The sequence below is a fragment of the Hemitrygon akajei genome, chromosome 3 (assembly GCF_048418815.1).
Source record: "Hemitrygon akajei chromosome 3, sHemAka1.3, whole genome shotgun sequence".
NCBI classification, from domain to species: Eukaryota; Metazoa; Chordata; class Chondrichthyes; order Myliobatiformes; family Dasyatidae; genus Hemitrygon; species Hemitrygon akajei.
In genome coordinates, this window is record NC_133126.1 from 209,608,673 (window position 1) to 209,625,220 (window position 16,548).

Below are 16,548 nucleotides of genomic sequence, written 5' to 3' on the forward strand. Positions count from 1 at the left end.
CCGTAACACTCCCGTTTGAAATGTCCATCTTTTCCACAGACAATACCGATCACTTCTCTGGTCATGGCTCTACATTCAGCAGAAGCCCTCCGATTGAAATGTCCCATCAGTGGGTTAGGTTCCCTATCGGCTTAGACATTCGTGGGACAGTACTCGCCGATATCAACCGAGATATCTCAGCTCTCAAATCTGCCACGACCTCCGTTTCTGGGACAACAGTGGTTTCTATGTATTATGTTCTACCAGCAATACATTCACAATAACGTTGTGATCAGATTATAAATCCTTTTCGCCCTGAAACAGGACCCAAAAAGAAAATAAAAAACCCCAACGTTATCCTTGCACTCCCATCTTTACCCTGTAGCGATGTATTACATACAGAGCTAGAGACAACGACACGCTGTCGGTAAGTCGTTTCGAGACTAGTTTATTCAAACTTCGCGGCGCTGGCATTTAATCCCTAGCGTTCGCCTTCTCCGGGCGCAAATGAGGTCAGAGGTGCATTACCAAAGTCTCTCCCCGCGCGCTGGCTATTTGTGAGCCGGTTCGCCAGCGCAGAAAGTGGATCGCCACAACCCCATATTACCGTTATTCACCCACAAATATCAACAGACATCAGTCTCATTTCCTTTGTGCAATCTCGCATCATTTCTTCACAAACATGTTCATAGTACATGCAACCATTGAGAGCTTTCGACCATTATGAGGCCAATCATCAGTCGTATTCCAACACCAATTGTCATGGACAGTTCAGAAATCCGCATTCCAGTGCACGGTCTGGTTCACGTACTCCGGACTCCAGGTTCTCTGGATGTCCGTAGTTTCGGTTGGACTTATTCAATAGGCACCTGACGCTCATCTTGGGGCTGGGAATATCAGGGGCACTGGGATTGAGTGTGGTTGGGGAGTCGTCTTGTCAAGATTCCGTGGGAGCAAAAGGCTGGTGGAAGGCTAGAACGGCCACTTGCCATCTTTAGGCCGCGTTGGAGAACCATTGCTTCCTGGAGCCTTGCTGTCAATAGTCGGAGCCGTCATTGCCGTATGGATTCGGCCGTTTCCCGGGCCAGCTGGGGGGCCGTCAGCCATTCCGAGCTTGGTAGTAATCCGGTTGTTTCCATAGCCAGCCATGGTTGCTGGTCGTAACTGCCACTCAGAACAACCCCGATGCAGAGATGGAACTGTTTGTCATTCTTCATTGTCTGTCTCTTACTGTCCTCGCCCTGTGAGGTAGGTCTAGCCGTTCTGCCGTTGCCCTGCGGGGGAAATCTGTCTTGTCTTTGCCTCCGTCGGTAAGTCTGGCCTTTCTGCCGTCACCCGACGGATGGACCTGCCCCACCTTGGTGTGGAGTGAAAGTTGAGTCCCGGCTTATCTAAGGATAAGTCCCGGCTCTATGTTGATGTACAGTTCCTAGTCTGCCTCCAAGACCCCAGCCTCAAGCCTCAAGCCTCAAGACCCCAGCCTCCAGCCGCAAGCCTCAAGACCCCAGCCTCCAGTCTCCAGCCTCAAGCCTCAAGACCCCGGCTTCCAGCCTCAAGCCTCAAGACCCCAGCCTCCAGCCGCAAGCCTCAAGACCCCAGCCTCCAGTCTCCAGCCTCAAGCCTCAAGACCCCAGCCTCCAGTCTCCAGCCTCAAGCCTCAAAACCCCAGCCTCCAGTCTCCAGCCTCAAGCCTCAAGACCCCGGCTTCCAGCCTCAAGCCTCAAGATCACAGCGTCAAGAACCCAGGCCTCTTCATGTCTTCGCCTGGTTTGGGGTCCAAACCAGAGCCACGACCCACGTTTTGGGTCCTTGTGCAGTCTCGGGCTCGGAATCCATGCCCAGGCTCCTTGTTCCCCGTCCCATTTCCTGGTCCTGCTTCCCTAGCCTAGTCTGCGACCTGCTCCCGTCCTTTAGTTTGTCCGGTCTGTTCCTAGTACTTCAGTGTCTGTGACCTGAATTTGGGTCCATTCCCAACGCTCCGCCCCCCCCCCCCCATTTACACCAATCATTTCTGAACAGTGAGGAACAATTTGGTTTGTATCACAGCTTTCGATTAGCAGGTTCTCCTTCATTACCACATTTACTGCTAGCTGAGACAATGTTTGTCCTCCAAAAGTCAGATCTAAAATCTGGTGAAATCCTGATTTTTCAAAGGCACTATTTACATCCATTGGTATAACTTTGGTGCTGCTGTTATACAATATGTCTCTCTCTTCATTGCATATTGTAAGGAAAAAAATATTAATCACAAGCGAAATAAACAATGACAAGTTTCTATAGGTAGTGTAAGCACAATTTCTAAGTTTTGTCTCCTGAATTTACCCACATTGGGTGAACCTTTTCACTCTAATTGCCCCTTGTACAATATTCGCCTGTGTAGAGTTACTACTGTTCAAGGCATCCTTTGAAAAATACTTGACTGCAGCCAGTTCAACGGATATAGTCACTCGAGCATTTCTCTTCCCATCCTATATACACGAGGAACTGTATACAACAAGATAAAAGATTTTTCCTTTGTGTTTTGTTCTCGAGTATTGGTTCCTCATCTTCTTCCACCGCTCCCCTTATTGGTCATTTGCTATCAAATCGCAATACCCCAGAACAATGAAGATTACCTGCACGGAAGGTAGAAACTTTAATACCCATTCCATCTGTATGCCAGTCCTTCAGCGCCAAGGATAACTGATCAAGACATTTAAACTCAAACATCTAGCTGTAGTGGCAAGTTAAATGTCTGTTTTAAGATGATGAAGGAATTAATGCTGAAATGCTGTGTGAACCCTCCACTTGAAATTTACATGACAAAATACTGATCACTGCAAAATTATTTTCCAAGGAATCTGAAACTTAAAATCAATGTCAAAAGTCTTGAACAGCATCTTCCATGTTCTGTAAAAGAAAGCAGTCTTGTTAGTTAAATATATTTAGGATATCTCCTTGAATACTCCAATCGTCACAAAATTATTAATTTCAAATTCGCAATTGAACTATAGAGTAATAAACAAATTCTCTGGATGCCACTTTTCACACAGAAATATGGGCATCTCATATCCGGATTAGAGAGCAGAAATTTCCATTTCAAGCAAGATTACGTATGGCCCACATGGAATCCAGAATTCCCTAAAATCAGTTCCATGGAAAGCAAATATGAAACACAAACTAAAACACAGAAGTCCATGCTTACACTGTTTTTCCTACAGAACCTTCCTCAATGAACTACAAAACTTAAAATAACCATTAATTCCCATTATGCAAAACTTTTCCGAAGAACCAAGAAAAAAAAAGACGATAAGACCATAAGACAGAAAAGCAGAATCAGGCCATCTGGCCCATCGCCTTTGCTCCACCATTCAATCATGGCTGATATTATTTCTGTCTCCTCCTCAATCCCAGTTCCAGGCACCTCCCCGTAACCTTTGATGCCATGTCTAATCAAGAACATATCAATCTCTGCCCTAACCACACCAAACGACCTGGCTTCCACAGCTTCACGTGGCAATGACTTCCACAAATTCACCACCCAGTCGCTAAAGAAATTTCTCAACATCTCTGTTTTGAAAGGACGCCCCTCTATTCTGACGTTGTGCTCTCTTGTGCTAGACGATCCCTCCACGGGAAACATCCTTTGCACATCTATTCTGTCTAGGCCTTTCAACATTCGAAAGTTTTCAATGAGATCCCTCCTCATCCTTCAGGATTCCAGCGAGTACAGACCCAGAGCCAGGGCAGGACTTTAGGCAAGGCTAGTCTGGGCTGCAGCCAAGGGGCCAGGGCTGCAGAGGGGCCCAAAATAAACTAAATATATAAATAAATGCGTATAAATTTTATTTTTCGCAAATACCTTTACTCTGTGCTTCGAGCTTCGAGCGTGTTTTCAATGTCAAAAGACCTATGGGACAAGCCCTGGGAAGCAGTCATCTGATTTGTTTAACGGTATGTCTATCAAATTTGCCTATGGGTTATTGGTTTAAACTTTTGTCAGTGGGAGGGTTACAAGGTCGTGCTCAGCATCCCTACATCACTGATCCTGCTCCCTGGGGAAAGGAAATTTTTGATGATTCAGTCCGAGCATACTGGGCTAAGAAAGGGCCGGAGTCCTGTCAGAATAAGGATGTGGATATCAAAGCTTTGGAACGAGAATACAAACAGCAGAGACGTTTTTTCTCCAAATTTCATTTCGAACGCAAGTTCGTAAATGGCGAGTATGGTACATATCAAGGCAATGGCTCTTATATTCCCCTTCCGTTGGAAGGGGAGTACTTCGTCTTCCTCATAACTTTACTAAGCCAACTAAGCCTAAGTCAATTTTTGAGAGCATTAGATGCTGCCCTTCAAACTAAGAATCTGCATTACTTTCTGTCCTCCCTCTTAAGGCCTGTAGCTTCATAGCCTACGTGTTGTACTAAACCAATTGTCATGGTCCGCTCCGAAGTCCGCGTTCCGGTTCACAGTCCAGTCTGCGAACTCTGGACGCTGGGTCCTCCGGCTGTCCCTTGTTTCAGTTGGACTTAACCATAAGCATCTGATTCTCATCTTGAGGCTGGGAATATAAGTGGCCCTGGGATTGAGTGTGTTTGGGGGGTCATCTTGTCAAGATACCGTGGGAGCAAAAGGCTGGTGGAAGGCTAGAACGGCCACTTGCCAACTTAAGGCCGCGTTGGAGAAACATTGCTTCTTGGAGACTTGCTGTCAGTAGTCGGTGAGGTCACTGCGGTATGGAATCGGCCGTTTAACGGGCCAGCTGGGTGGCCGGCAGCCACTCCGAGCTAAGTAGGAATCTGGTTGTTTCCATAGCCAGCCTAGGTTGCTGGCCGTGACTGCGACTCGGAACAACCCGATGCAGAGATGGAACTGTCTTTCGTTCTTTGGTGTCTCTCTCTTACCGTCCTCGCCCCTTGGGGTAGGTCTAGACGTTCTGTCGTTGCCCTGCGGGGGAAATCTGTCTTGTCTTGTCTTTGCCTCCATCGGGTAAGTCAGGCCGTTCTGCCGTTACCCGCGGATGGACCTGCCCCACCTTGATGTGGAGTGAAAGTTGAGTCCCGGCGTTTTGAAGGAGAAGTCCTGGCTCTATGTTGATGTACAGTTCGTAGTCTGCCTCCAGGCTCCAGCCTCCGAGTTATGCAAGCCTCAAGACCCCAGCCTCAAGCCTCAAAATCCCAACCTCAAGCCTCTAGACCCCAGCCTCCAGCTCCAAGAACCCAGACCTCGTCACGTCTTCGCCTGGTTTGGGGTTCGAGCCCGAGTCAAGACCCAGGTTCTGGGTCCTGGTACAGTCTCGGGCTCGGAGTCCACGCCCAGTCTCCTTGTTCCCAATCCCTCGTCCTGGTCCTGTTTACCTGGCCTAATCTGCGACCTGTCCCGTCCGTTAGTCTGTCCCGCCCTGTTCCTGGTACTTCAGTGTCTGTGTCCTTCATTTAGGTCCATTCCCAACGCTCCCCGTTAAATGTCTTGGACCACAGCTTTGACATTTAGACCAGTACGACCGTTACTCTTCTTCTTGCCTTTTTTTGCTTGGAACAGCAGCATTTTACGGTGTCGGCAGGGGCCTATCAGGGCCTCCAGCCCAGTGGCTCCGGCCCCACTAATTCCGGCCCTGTGCCAAAGCCATCAACACTTCCTCGTATGAGAACTTTCAATTCCTGTATTCATCTTTGTGAACCTCCACCGGGCCTTCTTCAATGCCAGCACATATTTTCTAAGATATGAGGCCCAAAGCTGTTCACAATACTCAAGGTGAGGCCTCTCCAGTGCCTTAGAAAGACTCGGCATCACATCGTTGGAGCTTGATGGGAGCGCCACATTAATGCATTGATGCAACCTTTTTAGAGCACAGCCATTTAGAAGTCTTTGCACTTTCTCAGACACATTCTGTCTGCACTTATGCAATACTCCACCGGGTCACCTCAATTAACCCCATGCAGCTTCTAACATAGCCTTGTGGCGGCTCGCCCTGCTCGACTCAGTGTGTTGTTTTCACTCGTTGCGTATCACCACGGCTACAGCCTCCTGTAAATCCCCTAGTGTCCCCTGGCCTTGTGCCTATTTCTCTGGTAGGACTGGGTGTAATACTGAAGTTAAACACAGAAGGGTTAACTTCCGTTCCTCCGTTTTATCTTTACTTCTGAATGCACTGGAAAGTTCCCTAGGGTCGTCAACCAATTCCACACTTTGGTTTTCTCGTAGCTACAATAACCAATTGGGACACACGGAAAAGGGGTAGGATACAGTGTCACAACAAGTGCCCTTGACTGTGGTGTTTCCTGAACTCTCTCCATTATCACGGGCGCCATTGGTGATTTCTATACTTACTCTTGGAAAAATCGATAGGGGGAGGGCCATTTCCCCAATCATCCTCACTATTGTAATGTGCGACCTCATACGCTAAGTCACCCAATCTATATCGCCATCACCATCAGCCCTCGCACTAAACTCCTCTCTGAGTTGAGTTGAGATTGCAGCTTTTCGATTTGTTTTAAACACTTAGTGTTGTCAGCGCTGCCTTTGTTCTGTAGGGCGTTCATTGCAGTCCGTAAAACCTGACAGTGACTTTTCCATTCCCCCATTTCTGTACTTGCCGTTGTATATTCCTCTTTCCGCTTCTCCTTTTCCCGCGTTCTCACTGAGTCTGAAACTCATCCATGTGGATCAAATTCTTCTGACCCTGCGCCCTCGGAATATCATTTCCTTTTCTCTTCTTCTCCAGTTCTTCCTTACACATGTACAACCCCTCTGTCAGTTTCTGGTTTTCTCTCTCCACGTCAATTTGATGACCCCGCATACATCCATTTATAACGGCTTTTCTTCAGTAATCCCTTACAATTTATTTAAATTATTTTCACTAACTGCTTCGAACAATGCATCACCCAGTGTACCTGAAACTCCAATCTCAATCTTTGTTATCCATGCCTCATAGTCGGGCCATTTTCTCTGCATGGAGGTCGGTGACCGTGGTGTGCCTCGGGATTCTACTCTGGGACCCCTACACTCTGTGATCTTGATAAGTGACCTAGATGATGAAGTGGAGAGAAGGGTTACTAAACTTGGTGATGACACAGGTTGGGGGTGCTGTGGATAGTGTGGAGGACTATCAGAGGTTACAGTGGGACATTGATAGGATGCAAAACTGGCCTGAGAAATGCCAAATGTAGCTCAACCCACATAGGTGTGGTCGATCATTTTGGTAGGTCAAATGTGATGGCATAACATAGTATTAAAGGCAAGACTCTAGGCAGTGTGGAGGATCAGAGCGATCTTGGGGTCCGAGTCCATAGGACCCTCAAGGCTCCTGCGTAGGTTCACTCTGTGGTTAAGAAGGCATACGGTGCATTGGCCTTCATCAATCGTGGGACAGAGTTTAGAAGCCGAGAGGTAATGCTGCAGTTATATAGGACGCTGGTCAGACCCCATTTGGAGTACTGTGCTCAGTTCTTGTCACCTCACTAGAAGAAGGATGTGGAAACCATAGAAATGGTGCAGAGCAAATTTACAAGAATGTTGCCTGCTTACGGGCATAGGTTGAGTGAACACGGACTTGGAGCGGCGGAGGATGAGACATGACGTGATAGAGGTGTATAAGATGATGACAACCATAGATCGAGTCAGAGGCATTTTGCCAGGGTTGAAGTGGCTAGCACGAAAGGGCACAGTTTTAAGGTGCGTGGAAGTAGGTACAGAGGAGAAGTCAGGGATAAGATTTTTTTTTTATTCAGAGAACAGTGAGTGTGTGGGATGGGCTGCCGGTGACGGTGGTGGAGGCAGATACGATAGAGTATTTTAATCGACTCCAGAGTAGGTACGAGGAGCTTAGAAAAATAGAGCACAGTGGGTAACCCTAGGTAATTCCTAGGGTAAGGACATGTTCAGCCCAGCTTTGTGAGCTTTGTGAAGGGTCTGTATTGTGCTGTGGGTTTTCTATATTTCTAAGTTTTTAAATATTTTAGAAACTTGCCCCTCCAATTGTCAAAACCTTTGTGCTTATCTTGACCTCTACTTTTCCCAAAGTAACTTGAAACTAAGGGCCCAGACCTTTTTCTCGAGAGTACCCTGGGACACCAAATTGTTTATATAACCAAATAACTATATCACAATTACAGCACGGAAACAGGCCATCTCGGCCCTGCTAGTCTGTACCGACGCTTACACCCACGTAGTCCCACTGGCCCGCACTCAGCCCATAACCCTCCATTCCTTTCCTGTCCATATACCGATTCAATTTTACTTTAAGTGACAATACCGAACCTGCCTCTACCACTTTTACTGGAAGCCCATTTCACACAGCTACCACTCTCTGAGTAGATAAATTCCCCCTCGTGTTGCCCTTAATCTTTTGCCCCCTAACTCTCAACTCATGACCTCTTGTTTGAATCTCCCCTACTCTCAATGGAAAAAAGCCTATCCACGTCAGCTCGATCTTTCCCCCTCATTACTTTAAATACCTCTATCAAGTACCCCCCTCAACCTTCTACGCTCCAAAGAATAAAGACCTAATTTGTTCAGCCTTTCCCTGTAACTTAGGTGCTGAACCCAGGTAACATTCTAGTAAATCTTTTTCTGTACTCTCTCTATTTTGTTGATATCTTTCCTATAATTCGGTGACTAGAACTGTACACAATACTCGAAATTCGACCTTACCAATGTCCTGTACAATTTTAACATTACATCACCACTCCTATACTCAATGCTCTGATTTATAAAGGCAAGCATACCGAAAGCTTTCTTCACCACCCTATCCACATGAGATTCCACCTTCAGGGAACTATGCACAATTATTCCTAGATCACTCTGTTCTACTGCATTCTTCAATGCCCAACCATTTACCATGTATATCCCATTTGGATTATTCCTACCAAAATGTAGCACCTCACACTTATCAGCATTAAACTCCATCTGTCATCGTTCAGCCCAGTCTTCTAACTGGCCTAAATCTCTCTGCAAGCTTTGAAAACCCACTTCATTATCCACAACGCCACCGACCTTAGTATCATCTGCATACTTACCAATCCAATTTACCACCCCATCATCTAGATCATTAATGTATATGACAAACAACATTGGACCCAGCACAGACCCCTGAGGCACACCACTAGTCACCGGCCTCCAACCTGAAAAACAGTTATCCACCACTACTCTCTGGCATCTCCCATCTAGCCACTGTTGAATCCATTTTACTACTTCAATATTAATACCTAACGATTGAACCTTCCTAACTAACCTTCCGTGCGGAACCTTGTCAAAGGCCTTACTGAAATCCATATGGACAACATCCACTGCTTTACCCTCGTTAACTTTCCTCGTAACCTCTTCAAAAAATTCAATAAGATTTGTCAAACATGATCTTCCACGCATAAATCCATGCTGACTATTCCTAATCAGACCCTGTCTATCCAGATAATTACATATACCATCTTTAAGAATACTTTCCATTAAGTTAGCCACCACTGACGTCAAAATGACAGGCCGATAATTGCTAGGTTTACTCTTAGAGCCCTTTTTAAACAATGGAACCACATGAGCAATACGCCAATCCTCCGACACCATCCCCGTTTCTAATGATATTTGAAATATTTCTGTCAGAGCCCCTGCTATTTCTACACCAACTTCCCTGAAGGTCCTGGAGAATATCCTGTCAGGGTCTGGAGATTCATCTACTTTTATATTCCTTAAAAGTGCCAGTACTTACTCCTCTTTAATTATCATAGTTTCCATAACTTCCCTACTTATTTCCCTTACCTTACACAATCTTTCTCCTTAGTGAATACCGAAGAAAAGACATTGCTCAAAATCTCCCCCATCTCTTTCGGCTCCACACATAGCTGTCCACTCTGATTCTCTAAGGGACCAATTTTATCCCTCACTATCCTTTTGCTATTAATATAACTGTAGAAAACGTTCGGATTTATTTTCGCCTTACTTGCCAAAGCAACCTCGTATCTTCTTTTAGCTTTTCTAATTTCTTTCTTAAGATTCTTTTTACATTCTTTATATTCTTCGAGCACCTCATTTACTCCATACTGCCTATATTTATTATACATCTCCCTCTTTTTCCGAACCAAGTTTCCAATATCCCTTGAAAACCATGGCGCTCTCAAATTTTTAACCTTTCCTTTCAACCGAACAAGAACATAAAGATACTGTACCCTCAAAATTTCACCTTTAAATGACCTCCATTTCTCTATTACATCTTTCCCATAAAACAAATTGTCCCAATCCACTCCTTCTAAGTCCTTTCGCATCTCCTCAAAGTTAGCCTTTCTCCAATCAAAAATCTCAACCCTGCGTCCAGTCCTATCCTTCTCCATAATTATATTGAAACTAATGGTATTGTGATCACTGGACCTGAAGTGCTCCCCAACACATACGTCCATCACCTGACCTATCTCATTCCCTAACAGGAGATCCAACACTGCCCCTTCTCTAGTCGGTACCTCTATGTATTGCTGCAAAAAACTATCCTGCACACATTTTACAAACCCCAAACCATCCAGCCCTTTTACAGAATGGGCTTCCCAGTCTATTTGTGGAAAGTTAAAATCTCCGACAATCACAACCTTGTTACAACCTTGCTTACTACAAGTATCTGCTGTATCCTTACATATTTGCTCCTCCAATTCTTGCTCCCTATTAGGTTGTCTATAGTACACCCCTATAAGTGTTATTACACCTTTCCCGTTCTTCAATTCCACCAAAATAGTCTCCCTAGATGAGCCCTCTAATCTATCCTGCCAAAGCACCGCTGTAGTATTTTCTCGGACAAGCAATGCAACACCTCCCCCTCATGTCTCTACAAGATAGGCCTTGTCCCTACCTTGTGCAGCTGGATCCTAGACTTGTAAGAGTGAGCTCCCTCACCTCCAACGCTCCGACACTCAATACAGAAGGCCCCTCAAGGCTGCGTACCGTTCCCTCCTTTTCCCTCTGCATACACATGACCGTATCGACACCCGCAGCTCCAATCTACTAATTACGTTTGCTAACGCCACTGCATTGATTGGCCTTATCTCAAACAATACTGAGGTGGCCTACCGGGAAGAAGTTATCTCTCTGACACACTGATGTCAAGACACAACCTCTTCCTCAAAGTCGCAAAAACAAAGGAGATGGCTGTAGATTACAGGAGGAATAGAGACGGGTTAATCCCTATTGACATCAATGGTTCTGGTTTTTAGAGGGTAAACAGCTTAATTTCCTCGGCATCCACATCACCGAATACATCACTGTACCTCCGCTAATCGCAGGACACTTCAGACAACCCAGCGCATTGGTAGTTGTGAACCTCTCATGATTCCGGACATATACAAGGATAGGTGTGTAAAAAGGGCCCATAGGATCAGTGGGGACTCAAGCCATCCCAACCATAAGCTATTCTAGTTGCTACCATCCGGGAAGGAGTACCGTAGCATAAAAGCGAGGACCAACAGGATCCGGGACAGCTTATTCCAGCAGGTCATCAGACTGATGAACTTACGCTGATTTAAGTGTACTCTATATTACTTTGACTATTCTATTTACTATAAATTATTGTAAATTATTATGATTGCACATTGCACATTTAGATGGATTCGTAACTTTAAGATTTATACTACCCATTTATGTGAAAGATGTAAGAAATAAAGTCAATTCAGTTCCATTCAATTCAAATACCTTGTGTGCACACCCGCTATGTATCCCTGACTCTGCTGATTAGTACAAGAATTGCAACGGTATTACCCGAGCAACGATGTCTACGATGGCCAGACGTTCCTCGTGTTCCCTATTCACTCACCACGTGTTTCACGCAGAGTTGCTCACCCTTGTATTTGTTATTCTTGGAAGTTACCGCTACAAACATACACAAAGTGTCCAATTTTATATCCATTCCTTAACAATTTAAATATCGCATTCCACTGTCATTCCCCACAATTCACGTGTCTGTCCTTCAACACCTTGTTATTAGCTCTGCTCCAAACCAACATCTATTTATTGTCCTCTTCCCATCAAGTGACAATCGGTAGGTCATATCTCCTTGTTCTCAATCAGCAACGAGCTTGAAGCACCAACCCCAACATTCACAAACCTGTATATTACAGCCATCTAAAGAACATCTCACAGGTACATTCTTATTTGGAAATTATCTCCAGTTCAACATATTACCCGAAGTATCATTGTGTGTTCTTTAAACCTTTGATCAAGCCCAGCAGTTCCACGTAATGTTACCCTCCATTTCCAAGCACATGGTAGCGACAAAGACAATTGATCTGTCTGCTTCCACTATCCTTGACCCATTCAAGTTCAAAGTTTAAATCCGCCATGGCCAACATAAGACTCTCAGAAGGTTAATTTACAGCTTACTCTGAGATAAAGAAGGAAAATGCAATGTGGGAAATTATTTCAGGGGGAATAGAATATAAAATCAAAGAGAAAATGCTTAGACTTTATAAGGCACTAGTCAGACCGCACTTGCAGTATTATCAACAGATTTAGGCCCAATATCTCAGAAAGGATGTGCTGTGATTGTAGAGAGTCCAGAGGATCTTCACAAAGATCATTATGGGAATGAAGTGGTTAATATGGGAGGAACGTTTGGCAGCTTCAGGCCTGTACTCACTGGAATTAAAAGAATTAAAATCTCATTGGTGATTCCATCGTGAGGGGAACAGACAACAGATTCTGCGAGCCGGACAAGGATACCCGAATGGTGTGTTGCCTCCCTGGTGCCAGGGTGCGGGATATCTCGGATCGGGTCCAGAGTATTCTGAGAAGAGCGGGCGAGCAAACAAAAGGCTTGGTACATGTTGGTACCAATGACGTAGACAGAAAAAGAGAGGAGGTCCTGAAGGTATTTTACTCGGATCTAGGAAGAAAATTGAAATGCCAGATCTCCAGAATAATAATCTCAGGATTACCGCCTGAGCCGCGTGCCAATGTGATAAGAATAGCAGAATTAAGCAGATGAATGTGTGGCTAAGTAACTGGTGCAGGGGGCAGGGCTTCAAATTTTTAGATCGCTGCGATCTATTTTGGAGGAGGCATAACTTATACAGAAACAATGGGTTACACCTGAACTCAAAGGGTACTAATATCCTGGCGGGATTGTTTAATATAGTTGTTAGGGAGGGTTTAAACTAAGTTGGCAATGGGAAGGAAAATGAGTGCTAGGGTCGAGGAAGAGGAAAATAGAAATAAGTCAAAGGTACTGTGCAGCAAAGATAGCAAGAAGGACAGGCAGGTGAATAGACAGGATAATTTGCTGTGCGATAGACATATAGCAAAATCAGTAACAGATACTGATCTAAATTTACTATATTTAAATGCCCGCTGCATTAGAAATAAAGTGGATGACCTTGATGTACAGCTACAGGTTAAAAGATATGACATAGTGGCCATCACTGAGTCATGGCTAAATGATGGATGTGATTGGGAGCTGAATGTTCAAGGACACACAGTGTATAGGAAAGATAGGAAGGTGGATAAAGGGGGTGGCGTGGCCCTGATGGTAAGCAATGATATCAAATCAGAAGAAAGAAGGGACATAGGTTCAGAAGAAGTAGAATCCCTATGGGTCGAGTTAAGAAATGGCAAGGGTAAAAAGACACTAATAGCAGTTATATACAGGCCTCCAAACAGCAGCCGGGATGTGGACTACAAGTTACAGCTGGAAATAGAAAAAGCGTGTCAGAAGGAAAATGTCAAGATAATTATGGGAGATTTTAAAATGAAAGTGGATTGGGAAAGTCAGGAAGATACTGGATCTCAGGAGAGGGAATTTGTAGTATGCCTACGGGATTGCTTTCTCGAGCAGCTTCTCCATAAACCCACCAGGGGATCAGCTGTTTTGGATTTGGTGCTGTGTAATGAACCTGAAGTGATTAGGGAGCTAGAGGTTATGGAACCCCTTGGAAGTAGCGATCATAGTATGATCGAGTTCAGTTTCAAATTTGAAAAGGAGAAGCTGGTATCAGGTGTATCAATATTTCAGTGGAACAGAGGAAATTACAGTGATATGAGAGAAGAACTGGCCCAAGTTGATTGGAAAAGTAAGCTAAATGGAGGGGCAGTAGAGCAGAATTGGATGAAATTCCTACAAGAAGTAAGGAGAGTGCGGGAAAAATATATTCCAAGAAAAAAGAAAATCATAAAAGGAAAAATGACACAAATGTGGCTAGCAAGAGAAGTTACGGTTAAAATAAAAGCAAAAGAGCCAGCGTACAATGAAGCAAATATTAGTGGGAAAACTGAGGACTGGACGAATTTTAAAAATTTACAGAAGAAAACTAAGAAAATCATTAGGAAAGAAAAGATGAATTATGAAGGAAATTGGCAATTAACATTAAAAAGGACAGTAAGAGTTTTTTTTTAAATATATGAAGAGTAAAAGAGTGCCACTGGTTGATTTAGGACCTATTGGAAAGGATGCTGGAGAAATTATAATGGGTAACAAAGAGATGGCAGAGGAACTAAATGAGTATTTTGCATCAGTCTTCACAATGGAAGACATTAGCAACATACCTGATAGCCAGAGGTCTCAGGGAATAGAATTAGGTACAGTCAAGATTACTAGAGAGGAAGTGCTTGAGAAGCTAAAAGGACTAAGGATAGATAAGTCTCACGAACCGGATGAAGTTCATCCACGCGTTCTGAAGGAGGTGGCTTTAGAGAATGTGGAGGCATTGGAAATAATCTTCCAGGAATCAGTAGATTCTGGCACGGTTCCGGGGGGCTGGAAGGTTGCAAATGTAGCTCCGTTGTTTAAGAAAGGGGGCAGGCAGCAAAAAGAAAATTACAGACCAATTAGTCTGACATCGGTAGTTGGAAAGTTATTGGAGTCGATCCTCAAGGATAAGATTATGAATTACCTTGAGGTGCATGACAAAATAGGCCCAAGCCAACATGGTTTCATGAAGGGAAGATGCTTCCTCACCAACCTATTGGAATTTTTCGAGGTAATCTCAAATAAGATTGACAAGGGGAGGCTGTGGATGTTGTGTATTTGGTCTTTCATAAGGTGCCGCATAAGAGGCTGCTTAATAAGATGAGGGCCCATGGAATTACAGGAAGGATATTGGAATGGGTGGAGCATTGGCTGTTAGGCAGAAAGCAAAGAGTGGGAATACAGCGATCCTATTCTGGTTGGTTGGTTGCCGGTTACTAGTGGTGTTCCGCAGGGGTTGGTGTTGGGGCCTTTCTTTTTACACTGTATATCGATGGTTTAGATTTTGGATTAAATGGTTTTGTGGCTTAGTTTGCGGATGACACCAAGATAGGTGGAGGAGCAGGAAGTGTTGAAGAAACAGAAAGGTTGCAGAGAGACTTGGTCAGTTTAGGAGAGTGGGCAAAGAAATGGCAGATAAAATACAATGTTGAGAAATGTACAGTTGTACATTTTGGAAGAAGAAACAAGCGGGCAGATTATTATTTAGATGCAGAGAAAATTCAAAAATTGGAAGTGCAAAGGGACTTGGGGGTCTAGTGCAGGATACCCTAAAGGTTAACCACAAGGTTGGATCGGCCGTAAGGAAAGCGAATGCAATGTTGGCATTCATTTCATGAGGAATAGTGTATAAGAGTAAGGAGATATTGATGAGGCTGTATGGGGCACTGGTGAGACCCCATTTGGAATACTGTCTGCAGATTTGGGCCCACTATCTTAGAAAGGGTGTGCTAATGCTGGAGAGAGTTTCTGAGAAGATTCACTAGGATGATTTCTGGAATACAGGGACTAACAAATGAGGAGCGTTTGCCGGCTCTTGGATTGTATTCATTAGAGTATAGAAGAATGAGAGGGGATCTCATAAAAACATTTCTAATGTTGAAAGGATTGGACAGAGTAGATGTGGAAAGGCTGCTTTTCTTGGTGGGTGTGTCCAGGACAAAAGGTCACAGTCTTAGAATTAGAGGGTACCCATTTAAAACAGAGATGAGGGGAAATTTTTTAGCCAGATGGTCGTAGATTTATGTAATTCATTGCCACGTACAGCTGTGGAGGCCCAATCATTGAGGGTGTTTAAGGGGGAGATTGATAGGTATCTAATTAGTAAGGGTACCAAGGGATATGGGGAAAAAGCCGGAAATTGGAATTAGATGGGAGAATAGTTTAGCTCATGGTGGAGTGGAGGAGCAGACTCGATGGGCCGAATGACCTACTTCTGCTCCTTTGTCTTGTGATCTTGTTATCTTCTGAAAACTACGAGATGTTGAAAGCACTAGATAGGTTCCTGGGTTGGGATGTCCAGAACTAAAGGGCAACGGCCTCAAAACTGAGAGGCGACCCGTTAGAACAGAGGTATGGAGCATTTTTTTTTTTAGCCAGAGAGTGATGATTGTTTGGAATGCTCTGCCACAGACAGTGGTGGAGGCCAAGTCCCTGGAATATTTAAGACGGACGTTGATATTTTCCTGGTCGGTCAGGGCATCGAAATACGGCAAGAAGGCAGCCGTAGGTATTTGAGTGGGATCAGGGTTCAGCCATGACAGAAGAGCGAAGAAGACTCGATAGGCTCAATCGACCCAACTACAGGAATGCTGCCGCAGCAACAACCTGGCACTCAAAGTCAGTAAGACAAAAGAGATGATTGCGGACTTCAGGAACGGTAA

At 44.6% G+C, this 16,548-nt stretch overlaps 1 protein-coding gene across 1 annotated transcript in view; it reads left to right on the plus strand.

Moving 5' to 3' along the window:
• The first annotated feature begins 4,174 nt into the window (after positions 1-4,174).
• Positions 4,175-16,548, plus strand: part of LOC140724683 (extracellular calcium-sensing receptor-like) — a 42,614-nt gene continuing 30,240 nt past the window's right edge. The window contains exons 1-2 of the mRNA XM_073039108.1: positions 4,175-4,186; positions 5,063-5,233. Coding sequence (XP_072895209.1) covers positions 4,175-4,186; positions 5,063-5,233 — 183 coding nt within the window. The remainder of the gene's footprint in view (positions 4,187-5,062; positions 5,234-16,548) is intronic.